This window comes from Antechinus flavipes, chromosome 1 (genome assembly GCF_016432865.1).
Source record: "Antechinus flavipes isolate AdamAnt ecotype Samford, QLD, Australia chromosome 1, AdamAnt_v2, whole genome shotgun sequence".
Classification (NCBI taxonomy): domain Eukaryota; kingdom Metazoa; phylum Chordata; class Mammalia; order Dasyuromorphia; family Dasyuridae; genus Antechinus; species Antechinus flavipes.
In genome coordinates, this window is record NC_067398.1 from 720432218 (window position 1) to 720453472 (window position 21255).

The 21255-nt window shown below is 52.7% G+C and overlaps 1 protein-coding gene across 1 annotated transcript; it reads left to right on the forward strand.

The window, feature by feature from the left end:
• The first annotated feature begins 5232 nt into the window (after positions 1 to 5232).
• On the forward strand, positions 5233 to 20356 carry LRRC74B (leucine rich repeat containing 74B). The gene is made up of 10 exons (XM_051973265.1): positions 5233 to 5471; positions 5899 to 6043; positions 12595 to 12737; positions 13032 to 13164; positions 14357 to 14563; positions 15574 to 15683; positions 16507 to 16622; positions 17394 to 17472; positions 18097 to 18192; positions 19198 to 20356. The coding sequence occupies exons 1-10, from the start codon at positions 5241 to 5243 to the stop codon at positions 19291 to 19293; spliced, it is 1356 nt and encodes a 451-aa protein (XP_051829225.1). The 5' UTR covers positions 5233 to 5240; the 3' UTR covers positions 19294 to 20356.
• The last annotated feature ends 899 nt before the right edge of the window (positions 20357 to 21255 follow it).

A 21255-nucleotide genomic window follows, 5' to 3' on the forward strand; every position in this document is an offset into this window, starting at 1 on the left:
TCCCCCCCAATTTTTGTCAGTTTTCCCTTCTATAATTTTAGCCATTCTGATAGATGTGAGATAATGTCTCAAAGTAGTTTTAGTTTTCTTTTTTTAATCAATAATGACTGAGCATTTTTTGCATAATTAACAGTTTTGATTTCTTCATAGAAAAACTGCCTCTTCATGTCCTTTGACTATTATCAATTGTGGAATGGCTCATATTCTTATGAATTTGATTGTTATCTATATATTTGAGATTTGAGTATCTGAGAAACTATAAAATTTTGCCCTATTTTTCTATTTTTCTTCTAATCTTGGCTACATTTGGTTTTATTTGCACAAAACCTTTTAAATTTAATGTAATCAAAATTATCCATTTTATGTTGCTTCCCTCTACTCACCCAGAGGGTTTACAACTGGGTTTCTTACCTTACCAGGTCTTCTGACGTCTCGGGCGCAGCTACCACCCTGCTCACAGAACACCGGTCAAACCAGATCGTCAGGCACGGCAAACGTTTATTGCCACTTCCCTCTCTCCTGCTTTCTTCTCCTTTTACATATCTCCCCATGGCACGGTTACAATTACTTATATAGACCCCATCTGCGTTATTCCCCACCTGGATTGCCTTGATAAATTACAGGCCATTCGGAGTTAATCATCAATTTCTGTCTTTACTTAATGCGCATATCCTGGCCCTGTGGCCCCATGGACATAACAATTTTACATCTCAATTCTACCTCTTATTCATAAATTTTTCTATTCCTAAGTCTGGTAGGTACTGTGTTCTGTATTAGTCTGGTTTTCTTATGGTATCTTCCTTTATATCTAGATCAATTATCCATTTTAATTTTATCTTTGTAAATGATATACGACATTGATCTATTTCCAAATTTCTTTCAACCACTTTCCAGTTTTCCCAATAATTTTTGGAATCAGTGTATTCTTATCCCCAAAGTTTAAATCTTTGCATTTATCAAACGCAGGATTACTATCATCATTTACTGCTGTGTATTGTATGTCTACTCTGTTCCACTGATCCACGATCGCATTTCAAACACAAGCTGCCCCATTGGAGAAGCCAGCCCAAGTGTTCACGTGCACTATTTGTGTCGGCCTGTGGCAGAGCTTGAAGCCCTGATTAGTCCCTAACTCGACTCTGACAATGACGACCAGATTTTGGTCTGGATAATTATTGCCTTACACGATACTTAAATATCTGTTGCTGCTAAATCTCCTTTACTTTTTTCCATTAGTTTCTTTGGTATTCTTGACCTCTGATATTTCCAAAGACTCTTAAATTATGTCTATTTGGCAGGTTATTTTTTCTATGAGATCTTTCACTTTTTAAAAGCCGTTTCCCTTTATTTTGATTCTTGATATTTCATGGGGTCATTAGCTTCCACCGCCCTGATTATTCTGCTGCAGGCTTAAGGTGGGGTACAAGGTTAGGGTATAATGTTAGGAGGGAGTTCCCTGCCCCTCCCCCTTCTCCATCTCTGTTTTTGGGCTCAGGGCCACATGGCTATGCCCTGGACTGGAAAAATATCTGTCACTGATATGCCATCTAGCGGCCCACAGATATAAGTACAGGTAACAAGAGAATTATTGTGTGAATGTAGACATATGGGACACAAGGCAGGCTCATCTTCCTGAGTTCAAATCCAAACTCAGACACTTCCTAGCTGTGCGACCCTGGGGAAGCCACTTCACTCTCTTTGCCTCAGTTTCCCCATCTGTAAAATGTGCTGAGAAGGAAATGGCCCACCCTTCTAGTATCTCTGTCAAGAGAAACCCCTAATGGGGTCCCACAGAGTCAGATGTGGCCGGAATAAGTGGACAACCAGCTCTCCAAAGTCACCGATGACCTTTTAGCTGCCAAATCCGGGGTGTTTTCTCAATCCTCGCTCTCCTTGACCTTCCGGATCTATGTCTGCTAAGGTATACACATAAGTTATAAGTGCTAGCTCTATATGAAGAGTCAGCTAGATGTAAGACTCCATGCTCTGCAGTGAGGATAGAAAAGCCCCAGAAACGCTGCTCTCGGGATGCTTACTGTCCAGTGAGGAGATAACCCCCAGCTAACAGTGACACAGAAGAGGATGTGACAGGGGCCTTTCTGACACTGGAAAATCACAGATTTCCCGTGGCAGACACTGTGCTAAGTTAAGGGCCTTATTTTCATTATTTATTTTACTTTTCTAAAAATTTGATTTTCTTTTTGATGACTCACATTTTTTCTTTATTTTGTTTTAAAAAGTACAGTAACTTTATATCCAAGAAGTTTCTCACCGATCAAACTCTTTTCTGTAAAGAGAAATTTGACTTATTTTTTGTTCATTTTGGAGAGACACAGATAGAGATGAGAGTAGTTTGAACCCCCCAAACTTCAGAAACTTCGGAGTCCATCCAGTCCATCCGTCCTGACAAAGAAGCCCCCCTCCCTTCATCACATGCGAGCTGGGTCTTCAGGCTGCAGTAGAAAGATGGCAGGATCTGGATTCCACTCCTGCATCAGATGCATGGTAGCAGTGTGATGGCAGAGAAATGGACCATTCGCTGTGTTTAAAACCAGGTCCTGTGGTGTTCTCTTCTTTTGTATAATATGATGCTTCTTTCTGGGTTTCTCGGGGAGGTTTTCTGGAGATTGCCTTAGTTTCAGTTCAGTTCACCCCAAATCCAACCAGCTGATAAAATCCAAACGTTTATTTCTTATCTCTTTCCTGGGGCCCGTTAGCTTTCTCAGAGGCCTGTCTCTCTGCTTGGTTCCAAGAGCTCTTGCCGCTAGTCCTTTGCCTCTGCTTTCTTCAGCCTCCAGCCAGCACCAAGGTGGAAGATGGAATGAATCTGACTCTGCCTCCGAGAGTGGGCTTGTGGGCTCCTGTATCTCCCAGAGTGCTCTTTGGCCCTGAGAGCTTCTTGCTTATATGCTCCACACTGAGAACACACCAATCATTATATCACTGGGAAACCATTAGTTGTTGTAGGATTAAATCGATGCTAAACTAGATTTAACCCCTGTCTCTTCAGTTCCACTTTGTACCTTGTGTCAAGTTCTGGCCCATAACATCTCCTAGGATCAGATCAATCGTACTGAACCACATTAAATTAGATAATTATTGTCTCTCTCAACTCTAAGGAGTTAACACTTTGTAAGGATTCCAACAAGGTCCCATGGCAGGAACTTCTTTATTTACAGGCACCTGCAGGAAGCTTCTCAGGGAGGATCCCACAGGACCAGCCATGGACAGCGCAGCCATCGGGTTGGGGGTGGGGAGATGAACCCCAGTGTCTGAAGTGCTGTCCCGAGCCCCTCTGCCAAGTCAGGTCAGGCTGTCGGGTTCAGATGGTGGCTGCAGTTTCTAGAACAAGCTCATTGGAGGAGGAAGTTCTTCTTCCCCCCATCTCTGCCCACACTTTACCCGGTGGAATCTGAAGTTCTCATAGTAACCATGGGCGAGTCATTTTAACTCTTCCAGTCTTCGCTACCCCACCTGTAATAATAACTATAACAATTCTTCTTAACAGCATTTATAAAATTTGCAGCGGATTTTACAATGATTACCTCATTGGATCCCCTGGGAGCATGGTGTTCCATTTTCCAGATGAGGAAACTGAGGCAGACAGCAGGAAACCAGGTCCCAACTCAAGTCTTCCTATCTCTAGGGCGAGAGCTCCCTCCGTAGCCCTCCAAAGCTGCCTCTAAACACATTTACGTTCCTGGCCCACAGGGCTCTTAAGCAAAGTCCCCGGCAAACCTCAAAGCCCTAGGAAAACGGGAACGGTTGGCGTTATTGCTATTGTTATCCTGGCCACGGCTTCTTGAGTTTAAATCTCTGGCCCTCAGTTTCCACCTACGACGTTCTGGGCTCTCCGCGTTCAGCCTCAAATTCACCGGGGCCACTAAGGACAGACCGAGATCCAAAATGCTCCGGGAGAACCGTTAAAGCTTCCACGGGCTCCAGGAACCGGCTCCCGCCGCACTGAGACCCGACCGGGCAGCTTGGGCTTGAGGGCTCGGTGAACCGCCAGCTCACTAAGGGTCAGCACCGATTAATCCCAGCGTGGGCTCCGTAAGTGCAGCATCCGTGAGTGAGGAGCCGGGCCTGCTGGGACCACGTCCCGCCGGTTCTCCCCTGGCCTAGGAGAGAACGGACTGCAAGGGGCAGAGACGGGGAGGACCGAGATCGGCCGCGGTCCGCCGGGAAAGGCTGGTCTTCTCAGAGCAAGCCCGGGAGTGTTTGGCGGGAGCTGCGGCTGCTTCCGGAAGAACTTGGGAGAGCGAATACAGGTGACCGCGTGCCCGGCTCTCTTGGGCTTTCTTCTCTCCCCTGGTTTTCCCTCTTGTTCCGATTTTTCTCTCCCAACATGGTTCATAAGCCACGTGAATTTTTAAACATTCAGTTAAAAAAGAGCCCAGGCTGCGGGAGGACTGGATGGAGGCTCCCGAAGAACGAGTGAGTGAGGGGGGCGGTGGCAGCGGCAAGGATGGGTCCCTGCAGAGCCCCAGCTCTGGCCACACACATGGAGGGGGGACAGGGTCGGCCCTGGCCCGGCAGACTAAGGGGGGCAGCACAGGGAAGGGGGGAGGAGGAAGGGTTAGCTGGGTTCTGGACAGACCGAGGGGGAGGGGAGCGTTTGCAAAGCATCTGATTTAGGCTGGATGCCGGAGCTTTATCATGAAAAGAGCTGCCTTAGTAGGTAGTGAGCTCCCCGTCCCTGCAGATATTCCAGCAGAGGCTGCAGTTCTCCCGCGCTCACCTGCCCAGGTGGAGAGTGAGCTCCCCGTCCCTGCAGATATTCCAGCAGAGGCTGCGGTTCTCCCGCGCTCACCTGCCCAGGTAGGTAGTGAGCTCCCCGTCCCTGCAGATATCCCAGCAGAGGCTGCGGTTCTCCCGCGCTCACCTGCCCAGGTGGAGAGTGAGCTCCCCGTCCCTGCAGATATTCCAGCAGAGGCTGCGAGTCTGGGCTCCTCTGCCTTGGCGGGTAGGGAGCTCTCTGTGATCCTGACGCTCCCATTCGGTGCATCTCACTCCACGTCCTGCAGGACTGAGGAGCATCTTCCTACGCTTCTCCCCCTCCCCAGCCCACCAGGGCGGCTGTTGGCAGTTCCCATGGCAACACAGGACGCGCAGACCCCTATTGGCTGTCGGGGATGCCCGTCAGCTCTCTCGCTGCCCGGATTGGTCCTCCGGACCGCAGCCCCGGCTACAGCCTGCACGCAGCCCCGCCCTCAGCCACTTGCCCTGCAGCCCCGACCATGAGCGGCCGGAGACTAGGCCCGGGAATGCCCCTGCTGGAGGCCTTGGCCGAGCCGAAGCCGGGCCCGTGGGGGGACCCCTCGGGCGGCGGAGTGTCCCGGCGGCCTGGGCCCTGGAGCCTGGCCGCCGCCTCCACGCTGTCTCCCCAAACTGCACGTGGAGAGGAGGCACAGAAGGAGAAAGCGACCATAGAGAACGGGGAGAAGGCGCAGCTGGAAGTGGTGCTAAAGGTCAGGATTGTACGGCTGGGGAAACTGAGTCCGGACAGACAAGCCCTCCGATTACCCCCAGCCTGGGAGGGGCGTTAAAGGCCTCCTTTTGGCAGACAGGGAGGGTCCCCGAGGCCGGGAGAGGGGAAGGAAGGCGGCTCCAGGTGGGCGGGCAGTGAGGGGGGGAGCCCAAGAGCAGCCCCCGGGGTCTCCGACTGCCCCGAGGGGGCCGCTGGGCTCGGAAGCGGATGGGGACTCAGAGAACGGGGCCTTTCATTTGGCAGAGAGGGAAACTGAGGCCAGCGTCTGCCCTTTGGTCTCCTGGCGGGGCTCCAGCAGTGGCAGGGCCCAAGCGCAGCTCCGAGCCCTCCGCGCCCTGCCCGGCTTTCCCTGGCTAGATAGACGTCCGGACTGCCCCAGCCCCGACACCTTGCTCTCCCTCTTCCAGATGGGGCCGGAGGATGGCTCCAGAACCTACTTGCCTCTGAAGTACTTCCTGATGCAGGGGGAGGAGGACACGGCGGAGCTGGGAGGTTACCCGGAGGAAGCTAATGAGTCGGATAGCGAGGGAGCCTCTGACCTGGAGATAGAAGGTAACAAAGGCCGCACCCCCCCCCTCCCCAAACCTCCAGCAGCCTCACAGTGGGACCTTCCCTGAGCGCCCAGGCAAGACCCTCCTCCCAAACATGTTCAATGAAAACAGATTTTTACACTGACTCCATCCAGAAGAAATAGAGAGAATATATGTACATGTGATATACTTAATATAAGTAACATGGTATATCTAATAGCTCTATAAATAATAAACAGCACAAATTAATATAGTGACATAACATGTTAAAATATTTTATAATATAGTATGTCCTACATTTTATAGTACATAGAACATAATATTTTCTATGACACATACTATGTACTCAGGGTACAGAAGGAGCAAAATATAGAGCCATTGGGACTGGCACCTCTCAGTGGGAAGGATGTTTCATCATTAATCTTGCGAAATTGCCCATCAGACTTCCTCTTTCTTTCCAAGTTGTTTCACTTGACTAGATCGCTGTTATTATTTCCATGGTTCTCCCGAGTCTTCTCTTTTCCCTCTGCACCAGTTCATCCAAGTCTGCCCAGATTTCTCAGAAACCATCCATCCCTTCATGCAGCATGATACTCTTTCATCATATTCTATACCACAGCTTGTTTAGCCTGTTCCCCAATTGATGGGCACCCCCTCAGCTGTAAATATTTTTGTCTATCCTTAGAGTTTATGTTGATTACAAATAATCTCTCCCTTAATCTTCCCTCTTTCTAATTGGCAAAGAGACTGAAGTAGTTTACCATTTCCTTCTCCATTTTTCAGATGAGGAAACTGAGGCAAACAGAAAGTGACTTGCCCAGAGTCACACAGTTTGTAAATGTCCGAGGCAGGAGTTGAACTCAGATCTTTTTGACTGGAGACCCAGCTCTCTACCCACATAGCTGCTCATTTCCCTGTTGAGAGAATCCAACTAATGTACATGTGTGAATTCTTCCCTTCTTTGTCTTGTTCAGATGAGAGAGGGTTTAAGTGTCAGTCATCCACAACCTTCCTCTTTGTTCCTATAGACTTCTACTTGAGCACCTCAATTACGTGAGATAATCTTCCCTAAACTTTTTCCCTCCTCTCCTCAGTGTATTTTCCATCCTTTTCTTAAGATCATCAAGACATAACAGAACAATCCGAGGCGTTGTCCAATCAGATTCCCTCTATGGTCCCTGATGATGATAGGGTTCTGAGGGACACAAGTAGTTTATACTTGTTTAGTCATTATTCTTCATTCTTATTTACCTCTTTATGTTTCTCTTAACTACTCTGTTTGCCCTTCAAAGTTTCAGTACAGCTTTGGTCTTTTCATCAGGATTGCTTAGAAGTTCTCTTATTTTCTTAAAGGGCCATCCCCACTCCCCTGCCTTCAGTAGGATTATATTCAGTTTTGCTGGATAAATTGGCAAAACTTGGCAGTAAGCCCATATCCTTTGCGTATCCTTTGTTTTCTAGTATTCCAATCTCTGCGCCCCTTCATCGTGATTACTGTTAAATCTTATATGATCCTGTGAATCCTCTGTATTTGAATTATTTCTTGCTGGCCAACTACACTATTTTTTCTTTGACCCAAAACTCTGGAGTTTGGCTATAATACTCCTGTGAGTTTTCATTTTGAAGTATCAGGAGATGGCCATTTGTCCTCTGTTTCTAAAAGATGGGCAATTTAAAAAAAGATTTATTGAAATATAATGTTTAAGCTCATTTTTTGGTCATGGCTTTCAAATAGTCCAGTGATTCTTATCTTTATTTGTTTTGCTGAGGCCATTGGGGTTAAGTGATTTGTCCAGGATCATACAGCTAGGAAGTGTTAAGTGTCTGAGGTCAGATTTGAACTCAAGTCCTCCTAATTTCAGAGCTGGTGCTCTATTCACTGTGCCACCTAGCTGCCCCTCTTATTTTTTAATTTTATTTGTAATTGCATTTTATTTTTCCAAATACATATAAAGATAGCTTTCAACATTCATTTTTTATAAGACTTCTCCCCAAGACAGCAAGCAATCTGATATAGGTAAAATAATGTGCATGCCTTTGAAACATACTTTCATATTCGTCATGCTATGCAAGAAAAAATCAGATCAAAGGGGAAAAAACATAAGAGACAAATAAACAAAAAGGTGAAAATACTACACTTCAATCCACATTCAGTCTCCATAGTTCTGTCTCAGGATGTGGATGGTATTTTCCATCCCAAGTCCGTTGGAATTGCCTTGAACCCCTGCCTTGTTAAGAGCCAAGTCCATCACAGTTAATCATCACAAAATCATCTTGTTACTTTGTACTATAAAATCCGGGCTAGCTCTCTGGAGGGACTCAGGATCAATCAAAGTCCTTGGTCTTTAGGAGGAGAAGTGAAGGAGGCAGGTAAGCTGCCAGGAGGCTCGCCAAAAATGAATCCTGGACTCTGGAGTCTGGAGCCTGAAGTCTCTCTCTTCCTTGTCCTGCAGCCAAGTGACCCTGACCTCTCTCCCACAGCCCTCCAATCCTTGCCTATTATTACCTCACCAAACATTCAGCAAGCACCAATGGTGAGGAAAGCTATCACATCATCATTTCATCTAAATATATGGATATAGAACCATTATCTCACTTCAAAGTAGCTTGAAGTGCTCTGCTGTCTGATTCAAGGACACCTTTTCAGAGTTTCAGCCCTCTACAATGTACAATGTTCTTCTGGTTCTGCACACCACTCAGCATCAGCTCTTTAAAGTCTTTCCACTATCCAATGATTTTTAAATTATTTCTTTTCAATGTGTTTTCCACATCAGTTGTTTTTACTATAAATATCTTGCTGCTGCTTGTTTTTCAATCTTTTGGCTTTTTTCGATTAGAATTTTTTTTTAATATCGGTTCCAAATTTTCTCTCTCCTTATACCTCTCCTCCACCCACTGAAAATACAAGAAGTATTATACCCATTATAAAGTGTTTTTTGTTTGCTTGTTTTGGTATTTCTTATCTCAGGGAAATCCTGGGCAGACCCCATCCCTCATGTCCACACATTTCTCTGTATACCAGGGTTGGAAAAATGACTTACCATTATTTTTTCCCTTAGATTTCCCCATGACATTTGTTCTGGTGCAATGTCTAGATCTTTTTTAAAGGAGACTTGGTGAGGATCTCAATGTATTCTGCTAATTCTCAGTTCTGTCTTTTGGACATTTTGAACACTCTCCCACTCTTCACCTCTGCCTCTTGCTTCCTACAAGACTCAGATCAAATCCCACCTTTCTACAAGAGACCTTTCCCAGTCCCACTCCAACTGTTATGGCCTTTCCCCCAACAAGTACTTTCCATCTGTAGGTACTGTGTGTGGACCTGGTTATTTACATGCTGTCTTCCCTCATTAGACTGTGGTAATTGGACAATTTTGGAATTTTGATTTTTGGACATTCCAATATGAATGGAAAACTCAACATGTGCAGAATTGTAACATCTTTCCCCTCAAATCCTCTCTGCTTCCTATTATCTCAAGATTGTCAAGGGCTCTACCCTCCTCTCAGTCCCTCAGACTCATCATTTAGGGACTTTTGAACTCTTCTCTCTCCCAACTCTCACCAAACTGGGACCAAGGCCTGTTGATTTCACCTCTGCAGCATCTCTCCCTGATTTCACTTCTTGTCCATTTCCCTTTTGCAACATCTCTCCCTGATTTCACTTCTTGTCCATTTCACTTTTGCAACATCCCTCCTTGATTTCCTCTTTTGCCATTTCATCTTTCCAACATTTCTCCTTGATTTCACCTCTAGTCCATTTCACTTTGGCAACATCTCTCCCTGATTTCACTTCTTGTCCATTTCCCTTTTGCAACATCTCTCCCTGATTTCACTTCTTGTCCATTTCCCTTTTGCAACATCTCTCCCTGATTTCACTTCTTGTCCATTTCAATTTTGCAACATCACTCAGGGATATCCCCTTTGCAGCATCTCTCCAATGTGCCCCTTTCTCTCTTCTGACATGCGTAATGCTCTAGAGCAGACCCTCATCACTTCACACCTGGACTACTGCAGTAGCTATTGGGAGGAGGCAGATACCTGTCTCCAGTCTTTCCCTACTTTGGTCCATTCTTCATTTAGCCACTAGTAATTTTCCTACAGCTCTTAATCACGTCACCCCTACGAAGTAAACTCGAGTGGCTCCCTGTTGCCTCCAGGAGCTAACTATTTGGTTTTTAAAGGTCTCTGTGACCCGGCCCTCTTCTACCTTTCCAAGCTTCTTACTTCCCTCCACATGCTCTTTGATCCAGTAGCCAATACTGGCCACCTTGGTGCTCCTCAAATAAGATATTCCATCTCTTGACTCTCGCCTGTGAACTTGTTGTGCCCCATTCCTACAACACTCTCCCACTTCACCTCTGCCTTTTGCTTCCTACAAGACGCAGATCAAATCCCACCTTCTGCAAGAGACCTTTCCCAGTCCCACTCCCACTGTTATGGCCTTTCCCCCAACAAGTACCTTCCATCTGTAGGTACTGTGTGTGGACCTGGTTATTTACATGCTGTCTTCCCTCACCAGACTGTGGGAAGCTCCTTGAGGGCAGGGCCTGGTTTTTGCATTTTGCTACCCCCAAAGACATGGGGTAGAGCATATCCAGAGAGTCAGGAGTCCAGCCTGAGGAAGAACAAAGACATGGCTGACCAGGGTCTGGCAAGAACCAGCCAATGAGAGAAAGGGGCCCCAGGGATGGAGTGACCCTCCAGGGTGAGGATGTTTCTATGGCTCAGCCAGAGTCAGTCTGGAGAGGAAGATACAGCAGAGGTATGTTGTTTTTCTCCCCATCTGGGGAGATGTACGCTCTCCAGATACAACCGTGCAGAGGCTGAGGGGTTGGTGGGGTAGGAGGCACTCTCCTACAGGCAGCATGGTTTGTGCACTTGGCGTCATGACAGATTGGCGTTCAGACCCCACCTCAGGGAAATCCTGCAACCTGTCAAAGGACGGGAATAATGCTGGCCATGGTTGAGATTTTTATTTTATTTTAAGATTTTAAATTTACTTATTTAGTATTTTATTTTTACCCATTAATAGAGAAACAAATGATTAATTTTTTTTAACATTTTGAGTTTTAAATTTTCTCCCTCCATCTGTCCCTCCCCTTCCCCTCATTGAGAAGGCAATTGAGAAGGTTATACACGAGCAATCGTGCAAAACATATTTCCGTATTAGTCATGGGGTGAAAGTAAACAGACCAAAATAAAGTTTTAATAAATGTATATTTTGATCTACATTCAGACTCTCATCAGCTCTCTCTGGAGGTAGAGAGCAATTTTTCATCTTAAGTCCCTTGCGATTGTCTTGGATCTTTGTATTGCTGAGAATGGCTAAGTCTTTCACAGCTGATTATCAGACAATATTTGTTGTTATTGTGAACGACGTTCTCCCACGCTCACTTCATGTAAGTCTTTCCAGGTGTTTCGGGAATCAGCCTGTCGTCATTTCTCCTAGCCCAATAACATTCCATTAGTATCATATTCCCCAGCTTGTTCAGCCATTTCCCAGTTGACAGGGAATCCCTCAGTTTCTCATTCTTTGCCACCACAAAAGATATGCTGTAAATATAAATATATATGTGTGTATGTAGAGAGAGAGAGCGCGCGCGCACGCACATGTGGGTCCTTTCCCTTTTTATTTTTTTTTATCTTCGGGGTACAGACCTAGTGGGGAGATTTCTGCTCTCCAGAATGACTGGATCAGTTCCCAGCTCCACCCACTGTGCATTAGTGCCCCAGTTTTCTCACGTGTCCTCCAACATTATCTTTTCCTGTCATCTTAGCAGGTCTAATAAGTGGGGAGTGGTACTTCAGAGTTGTTTTTACTTGCATTTCTCGAATCCCTTTTCCGTCGCCTGTAGATGTTGTCCAAGGATTTTTAAAACAAAGTGCTGAAGTGGGAGCAGAGGGAAGGGCCTGGGCTGGAATCCTGGCTCTGAGGTTTGCTGTGTGACCTGAGGCTAAGTCCCTGCCCTCCTGCTGGGCCTGTTTCCTCCTCTGGAAGAGGGGAGGGTGGAACAAATCAGAGTCCGGCTCTGATTCTATGACCCTGTGGTCCACAGAGCAGGTATGAAGCCAAGTGAGAAGGAAAGCTCGTTTCTGACCAGAGGAAAGTACCAAGTGAGGATCCAGGTCTTCCTGGAGGAGGAGGCGGGGGAGTAGGAAGAGGGAGGGAGAGGGCAGGCATGGCATATCAAGGCAAAGGCTCAGAGGTGGGGAAGTGTGGAGCAGCCAGACTCACCAACGTCAGCTGTGAAAAATGGTTGTTGCGTGGCGTGTTTTGCTGCTGACGGGTGACCCCATACAACGACGATTTTCTTAATCACTCAGACACAACTCTGGTTCAGACGCTCCCTTTTGCCTGGACGCTTCCCACAAGTCCAGTCCTGCCTCCAGTCTCTCCCCTGCTTGACAACCTTCTGTGGCTTCCTAGAATTGGGGAGCCCACGCCCTAGCACATAGTTGGTGCTTAATAAATGTTCCTGGACTTAAACGGAGGCTAGGTCGGAGAGAGATTCTGGCTTTTGTTTTTAAGGGGGTCCTCGAATGATGGGACGCCCCCGCGTGTCTCCCCCACAGAGCCCGGGAGGCTGTTCGACCTCACCGGCAGGTCCCAGTACCTGGCGGCCTGTGAGACCTATGGCGTGGTGCCCATCTCCTACTTCCTTCACCACATGCACGATTCTGAGCTCATGCTGAAGCACCGCGGCCTGGGGCCTCAGGTAGAGACGCCTTGGCAGCCCTCTGGGCCCTGCGGAGTGCCCTGGGGGGCAGGGCCCCCGTCTCTGTGACCAGCCTGTTTCCCCCTCAGCTCTGAGCGCCACAGAGCCCCGGCCTGGGATGGGGGGGGAGGGAGGGAGGAGACACCAGCTCCAGGCCCACTCCTCCCATTAACTCACGGGATTCCGGGCCCAGCTCTGCTACACCAGAGAAGGGAGCTGTCCATGTCCCGAGCCAGCAAGCGCCTGCCTCGGCGCCCCCCACCCTCCCCCTCCCAGGCCTGTGCTGTATTGCAGGGGGCCCAGGCCCTGGCCTTAGCCTTGATGAACAACACCTCCATCGTGAGACTGAATCTGAGTGACAACTGGCTGAACGAGGAGGGCGTGGCCGCCATCGCCGGGATGCTGAAGGAAAACTGCTTCATCGCAGGTGGGGGCTCGGGCCGGGGGGGCACAGGCACTATTAGAACCCCCCCAGGACGCCGCGGCACAGCCAGGCCCAAGCCCAGCTCGCTCCCCTGGGCTGTGGGCGGCCGTCCCCAACCACTGGGCTCAGCCCCGGACCCTTCGTTACAGATCATTGTAATGACCCTCATTACAACGGCGTCAGGGGCTCTCCCGGTTCTGCCCTTGCCCCGCACATGCCCAGTCCACGTTGAGGGGGCTGTCCCCCTCCGCTGTCCGCAGCGAGGGTCTCGACCTCAGGGGGCCACAGATCTGGGCTCGGAAGATCTTGGGCCCAGGGAGGTTAAGGAATGAGGATCATGGGCTCCTAGATGGAAATCTGGAGGCAGTCGGGTCCCGAAGAGAAAACAAAGGTCTCGGGCAGTAATCGCCAGGGGTGAGATCTGAAAGGAGAGCCTCTCCCTCCAGATCCCAGGCTCTCTCCACTGTACGGCACGGCCCCTGCTGGGGAAGGGGAGGGGGCTGCTTTCTGCTGAACGGCCAGGAATCCTGCTGAGCCCCAGGGACACACACTGTCCATGGGGAGAGCGGACACAAGCGCGGTCCAGGGTTAGTGAGGCAAACGTGTAGGAAAGATACGTGGCCAAGGCCATTCCTAACTCCGAGGCCCCGACGTCCTTCCTGCCCTCACAGAGTCCTCACCAAGCTCTGCCCTTCCTCCCAGGTACCTCCATGGGCTGCTCAGATGGGCTCCAGGCCCCCACTCCTTTCCATGGTCCCAACGTCCAGGGCCAGCCCCGCTTGCAGCCACGGGCAGCTCTCTTCCTTTCTCCCAGGTCCTCTCTGCTTCTGGCCTTAGCTACTGTCTCTCCCCAGGGGTGTTTGGACCGTGTGTCCCCGTGTCCCAAACTCTCGGGATCACCCGGAAGCGCGGCCATCTTCCTTAGGGCACTGGGATTGCTCATTTCAAATCCCCAGAGAAGGTGTTCCCATGTTGTAAAGGACGCCCGAGTTTACACCTTAGGCCTTATCATCCGAGATTAAATGAGGGTAAAGAGAACTAGACCCGCCTCCAAAGAGGAAACCGTATCCCGAGCACTCGGGTGATCTTCCCAAGGCAACACACGCACTCAGGCCTTCGAGTCGGGGGTTGCGCCCAGCCCCGCCCGGCCCCGTCCGCACCCTCTGACGTCCGTCCCCCGGGTCTCTCATGTCAGATCTTGATCTGTCCGATAACAAACTGGGGGTCAAAGGCGCCAAGGCTCTGTGCGCCGCCCTGATGGAGAACACTTCTCTGCGGCGGCTTCGATTGTCCGGAAGTGACCTAGGCACTCAAGCCACCAAAGACGTTGCCGATACTCTGATGGTCAACACCAAGATGGAGCTACTGGACCTGAGCCACAACCTTCTGGATGAGGAGGCTGGTAGGAGGCCATGGCCAGAGGGAGGTGGGGGGGGGAGTGACCCCCGAAGGGAGGGGCCGGTCCTAGACCAGAAAGCAGGGGCCATGTGGACAGCACCGGACCTGGAGTCACGAGACGGGGGGTCGAGCCTTTATGACCTCTGGGCTGCCTTTTCCTCCAGCTCACCAGTGTCCGACTCCCACTCCAGGAGGCAGGCGGGGACCCTGCTGGGTCACCTGGAGGAGGATCAGAGTGGCTTTGCTTGGCTCCAGAGGGAAGAGCCATGACAGGAGACCCCAAAGCAACAAATGGGGCTCCACATCTGGAAAAACTTAGCCATGAGAGCTCCCCCAAACGGGAAGGCTCCTCAGGAGGTAGTGAGCTCCCCATCCCTGGAGGCCTCCGAGTGGAGGCTGGCAGTTTTGCATGGACTAACCAGCCAGCTTCAGTGACTTCCCAGGATTCTTGGTGTGAGTGGGACTCCAGGCTCACCAACTTCTCTTAGCAGCCCCCTGCCCCTCAGGAAGGCAGCTATTTTCTGGCCTGACGGCCTTTTTCAGACACCCCTTCTCCCCTCGGCAGTGAATTTCCTCCCACTGAGTGGCAGGCACATGGCAGAGCCTCAGTTTCCCCTCAGACTGGGGACAGTCTGCTCACGCTCCCTCCTGAGCCTCACAGGGGCGCACTGAGGAAAGCTGGGCCCCCCAACCGTGCTGTTTGTGGAGTGTTTACTCAGCCAGAACCAAGAGCCTGGAGAAGTCAAAACTGGCATGAGAGCCAACGGTCTGTGTGGACCCCCTGTGACTGAGAGGAAGGAGGAGGAAGGGTCCGGGGTTAGCTCCAGTTTATAGATGGAAGAACTTGCTGAAGTGACACAGTGGGGCCAGTTTGGTGGGGCTCAGGAGAGGGCAAGCCCCTGGGCTGGGATCCCCATTTGGGGGCCTGCTAGATTTTCCTTGTCTACCCATCCCCTTGGCAGAAGTGAACGAAAGGCCCCGAGGGGACTGACATTGGGACTCTTTCTCCTTAAGGGGAGCGACTCGGGCCAGCCCTGGCAGAAAACGTTGGCATAAAGGAGCTTAATCTCAGCTGGAACCACCTGCGGGGCTCCGGAGCTGTGATCTTCGCCCGTGGCATCGGGGTAAGGCCCCCCCTCACCAGCTGCCCCGGGCCCCAGCCAGACCCACCAGGCAGGCCGGGGACCACGTCGGTGACTCGGCAGAGTCAGCACGGACAAGTGGGCAGAAGGCTCCATAACCACATTTGGCCCTGGCATAGGACGATCTCCTCCTGGAAGAGAGCTGTCCACAGTCCCCAGGCTGCCCTCACCCGGGCAATCCAAGCAGGGCAGGATGACCATTTGGGTCACACTGGGGACACTTGGATCAGCGGCCTCTGGGCGCCCTCCCAGCCCCAAGAGCCTGGCATTTGTGGACCCAAGAGCCCGGGCCACTCTCTAAATGGGAGTCCTGCCTTCCTATGTGGTCCCCAGAGCTCCCCAAGACCAGCTGGCAAAGCCTTTCCCTCCCCATTGCAAGCTGCCCTCTCTCCCTCTCCAGGGCTCAGTCAAAGATGAAGCCTTCATGAACATACCACCACCTTCCTTTTCCTCCTCTTCCTCCTCCCCTCTCCCTCTCTCAAACTTCCTCCTCTCCTCTTGCTTCTCCCTCCCTTTTTCCTTTCCCTTTTACTCCTTTCTTTCCTCCTCCTTTCTTCTCCTCCTTCCCTTGCTTTCCTTCCTCTTTCTCTTCCTTCCCCTACTCCATCTTCCTTCCTTTTTCTTCTTCCTTTTCCCAATTTCCCTCTTTTCTCTTCCTCCTCTCCCTATCTTCCTTTCTCCTTTTTTTTCCTCATTCCTCCTTCCTCTTTTTCTCCTCCCCTTCCTCCTCCTTTCTTCTTCTCTCCCTCCCTTCCTCCTCTTCCTCCTCTTCCTCCTCACCATCCAGTCTGTCCTAATTCCACAGGTCAACACGTACCTCAAGGTGCTGGACCTCTCCTACAATGGCTTCGGCGATGAGGGAGCCGCCGCCATGGGGGAGGCTCTGAGAGTCAATGGCGTGCTGGAGGAGCTGCACATGAAGTGAGCGCCCCGCCCCTCGAGGCCCCGCCCACTTCCCCGCCTCCTGGGGAGGGGCTTAGTTTGCCAGCTCTCCTGCCGGATCTGGGCAAACTAAATAGAGTAGCTGGAAGTAGGTGGAAGGATGGTTCGAATCCAGCCTTGGACACTTACAAGCATGTGACCGTGGGCAAGTCACTTCACTTATTTGCCTCAGTTTCCTCAACTGTAAAATGGGAATCATAAGAGCCCCTCCCTCCCAGGGAAATACAGTGCCGACTTTAAAGCTCTGCATAAGTGCAGGCTGCTGGTGGATGGGGGCATCTCGGAGGGGAGGGCACAAGCCAAGGCGGGACCTGGGGGGGAGGAGAGAGGCAGCTTCAGTCAGCGTTTACAAAGTGCCTACTGTGCGCCCGGCATTCGTTGCAAGGGCTGCAAAGCCAGAAACGCTTTGACGCTGACATTTCTATAGGTTGCACATGGTCCCTGCGCTCACTTGCCCTTCCCCCACTCCCCCCACCCCACTTCCACCCTAGGCCTTTACCTGTACTTTTGGACATCCCCTTTGGGGCACAAGGCCCAGATGGAAGGAAATAGGAAATACTGATGTTTTGTGAATATGACCCCCTTGTGGTGACCATCCGTGAGACATCATCCCCCTCCTGACCTCAGTTTCCCCATCTCTAAATTCCCCGGCCCTTCCTGCCCCTGCCCAGACTGTCCACCACCCTGAGTCACTGAGGGATCGGGAGCTAGTTTTAAACCATCATCAGCAACTCCCTCTTCTCTCTTAAGTAATAACCGCATCGCGCTGCCCGGAGCCCTGAGCTTCTCCGACGGACTGAGAGAAAACCGGACTCTGAGGAGCCTCTCGGTGAGCCGGGCCCTGACCTCGAGAGTCCTGACCTCGGAGAAGTCCCATGAGAAAAGGGGTGGGCCCTGACCTCGGAGAGGTCCCATGGGGAAAGGGCCGAGCCCTGACCTCGGAGAAGTCCCATGAGAAAAGGGGTGGGCCCTGACCTCGGAGAGGTCCCATGGGGAAAGGGCCGAGCCCTGACCTCGAGAGTCCTGACCTCAGAGAAGTCCCATGGGGAAAGGGCGGGCCTGGGGAGCACCAGGAGAGGTAGTGGGCACACCCCTTCTCTAGGTCCCAAAAGCATTCAGAGAAGAGGCTCACTTAATGGGGCTGTTCTGTTCCAAACCCTGCTGGGGCTGCCCTGGGTGCCCCCTACTCCGAGAACCCAGGAGGGAGCGCTATGGGACTGGAGGGACAGACCCTGGCTGCCAGTCCGGAGTTTGCTCCTTGAATCCCCTTAGTTCACTTGACCCTCCCCTCCCGCCCCCCCATGAGGGGCGTTGTCTCCAATTTACAAAGAAACCGGGGCTCACACAGGTTAAGCAGCTTGTTTGCAGTCCCAGGCCCTGCGAATGTCCGAGTGACTTTTGAACCCCAAACTTCCTCTCGGCCCGAGGCTGATCGCCCCCTCTCTCTCTGCAGATGGGCAGGAACCCCATGCGGAGCGAGGGCTGCCTCTGCATCCTCAAGGCCATCCAGCTGAATCCACACTCGGTGCTCCTGGTTTTGGATTTCTCGGTAATTAGGAGGCGGGGATGGGCCTGGATAATCCGGCTAATAAGGATGCATTAGAAGTGCCCTGTGTGCTGTGGGACCCGGCCTCTGGGATCCCTGCGCAGAGCAGGAGACTCAGCCCCGGGAGGGAAAGGCCGGCCTGGGAGGGAGCAGGGTGGGCGTGGTCGGAAGCATCTCTTCCAAGGCTGGCGTGGTTTGGGCGTGGCCCAGGAGCATCTCTTCCAGGATGGGCGTGGTCGGGAACAGCTTCCCCTCCCTCTTCCTTATGCATAAAACAAAGGGGTGGGGCCAGAGTCAACCTCAGTCCTGGAAGGGGCTGCAGGAGGGTGTCCCTCCTTCCCTTCCCCTTTGCCTCTGGATTATCCTCCTCCCCATGACAGCTCCCATTGCTGTAGGGTACAGAGATGGTGCCGACCTTCATCCGGGAATCATTCATTCATTCATTCATTCATTTGTTCCTTCATCAAGCCCCCGTTAAGCGCCTCTGGGGTGGCAGGCGCTGTGCGAAGCCACTAAGGATTGTTGTTGTCAAGAACAAACTTAGCCAAGGCAGTCCTTGCCCTCCCCCTCCCCCCCAGCTTAGGATCTGCCGAGGGAGACAGGACACACACGATGGGCAGGAGTCAAGTCCGACTCTCCGTGAGCCCCTTGGGAGTTTTCTTGCAGACACAGAAGTGATTTGCATGTCCTTCTCCAGCCCATTGTACAGATGAGAAACTGAGGCAAACAGGGTCTGGCAACTAGGGAGTGTCTGAGGCCAGATTTGAACTCAGGAAGATGAGTTTCCCGACTCCAGGGCCCCCGGTGCCCCCTAGCGCCAGCTATAGCCAGCCACGCTGACAGGCCGTGAGGCAGGGCCCGGCAAAGGGCAGGGAGCCCTCCTGAGCGTAGCCTGGGGCTGGGAGGGCCCTCGTGGCCCAGGAGTGGGCCCAGCCTGGGGATCGCTCCAGCTCGGACGGGGGCACGTCGCGGTGCCCGCGGTACCCACTGAGCCATTCTCCCCTGCAGGACATCCACCTAAACAAAGACTTCGAGGACCTGGCTTGTTCTATGAAAGAGGTCTCTCCCCAGCTCTGTATCAAGCACGGCAACCCCCGGGCCTAGACCGACGCCCTGGAACGCGGCTGCCGTCACCGCTCACCCAGAAGCCCCAGGAATCGTTCCCGTCTTCGGAGAGGGCCCAGCAGCAGCCTGAGCCCCGTGCCCTGGAATCATGGACTCGGGCCCCCCGGGACAGAGCTCCCCCGTGCAAGGACTCTGGACAGTCACCCACCGGCCGCCCTTGGAAGCCCCGCCGGCCGTCCCCGGGGACCCACTGGCCGCCCCCGCTGTGTCTGCTTGGGGAAAGCTCGCCTGCGGCGCCCACCTCGGCTCTGCTGGCCTCGAGCTCTGGGCTGCCCGGCCCTCCGGAGGCCAGACCTCCGCCCACCCCCATCCCCTTTCTCACTAAGCCTTAACGTTGTTTCCAGTACCCTCTGTGTCTGCTGTGTTGACTGCATGGGGGGTACCCCGAACCCGCGGCTCCTGTGCTTCCTTCCCCGCGCCCCGGCTCTGGCTCCTCCCGACCTCGGGCTCGCCAGCCCAGACAGGCCGGGGGGTCCGTACATCTAGGCCAGAGGCCGGGACGCCGCCGAGAGCTCCGGCCCTCACGGCCCCTCGGCACAGCCCTGGGTGGTGGGCGCCCCAAAGACCAGTGGGCTCCCCCTTCTCAGAGCGCAGGCAAGTGCGGGGGGAGCCACCCGGCAGGACATGAGGGATGCTCAGGACTGGCAGCTGCTGATCAGAAGCAAGCGGGATATTGGGGCAGCCCGGAACCCGCAGGGAGGGACCAGCACCTTGCTTGCAGCTTCCACAGGCTCCGGGGGGGGAGGTAGAAAGGGGCCCCCAAGGGCTTCCAGGCAGGCAGCGGCAGCCCCTGTTCCCCGAGTCCCTTTTCCCTTTCCCTCATGGATCTGGACTGAACCACTCCCTCTGTCACCCACTCCAAGGGCGACACAAACCCCCCAGCCCGCCCGCAAATGCCTCCATCATGAGACTGTGAGCCCCACAGGGGCAGGACCGTGCCATCCATGCCAAGGGCCTGCGAGCAGTGGGCACTGAATGTTTGCTCAGCCTCTGGCCAGAGGCAGCCGTTTCAATGAAGAGAATCCATGCTCTGCAGTGAGAACCCTGGCACTGTGTAACTCTCCTCTTCTTCCGGGCCTTGGTTTTCCTCACCTTAAAGTGGGGGTGTCCAAGACCTTCCGGGAGGTTCGTTCCGTCTTTCCATAGTCCTCTGTCCCTCCCTCTGACCCAGGCCCATTTCCAAGGGCTGCCGACAGCGGCATTCCGGTTAGCTCCTGCGCTGAGTCCTGGGCCCTGAGCAGCCCCCGAGCCTCCCAGGGGCTTCACGGGCCGGGCCGGGCCGACCCTCCTCGGAGGCCTTGGCAATGGCCTGGTGATGCTTGTGCAGCATCACCTCTACCTGTCAAGGTGGCCCAGGTTTCCCTCCGGGGACACTAGAGCTGCCCTCTGCTTTGGGGTTCCAAGCTCACCCTGGGGTGGGAAGGGGACAAGTTTCCCAAGAAAGGGGGGAGTGCCCTGTCTGGGCACAAAATGTCACATTAGTGAAGAGGCCATGGCTGCCTACAACCCGCACTTATTAAGCACCTCCTGTGTTCAAGACCTTTCCCTGGGGGTCCTGGGCCCCCCTCAGGGCCCATCCTGCCCGGCCCTTGTGCCCCCCCCCCCCGCAGGGGCTTGCTGCTGAGTGTGTCTGATGCCAGACTAGTTTGTGGCAGGAGCCTCGGGAAGAGAAGGGGTTCCAGGCCCCGCCCTCCCCCTCGGCAGCGTGTGGCCCTGGCCGGGCCCTTCCGCCACCGGCGGGGTCCGAGGGGGAGGGTCCCGAGGGAGCAGCATTTCCATGCGGCTTTAGGTCAGCCAAAGGGCCCAACCCCCACCCCCAGCGTGGGAAGGCGGCCCCCAGTCTGTGCCTCAAGCCGGGGGCGCCGAGTCTGGGCAGGTGGCCGGTGGACAGAGGCAGAAGCAGGCAGAGGAAAGGGGGGGAGGGGGCAGCAGAGCTGGGAG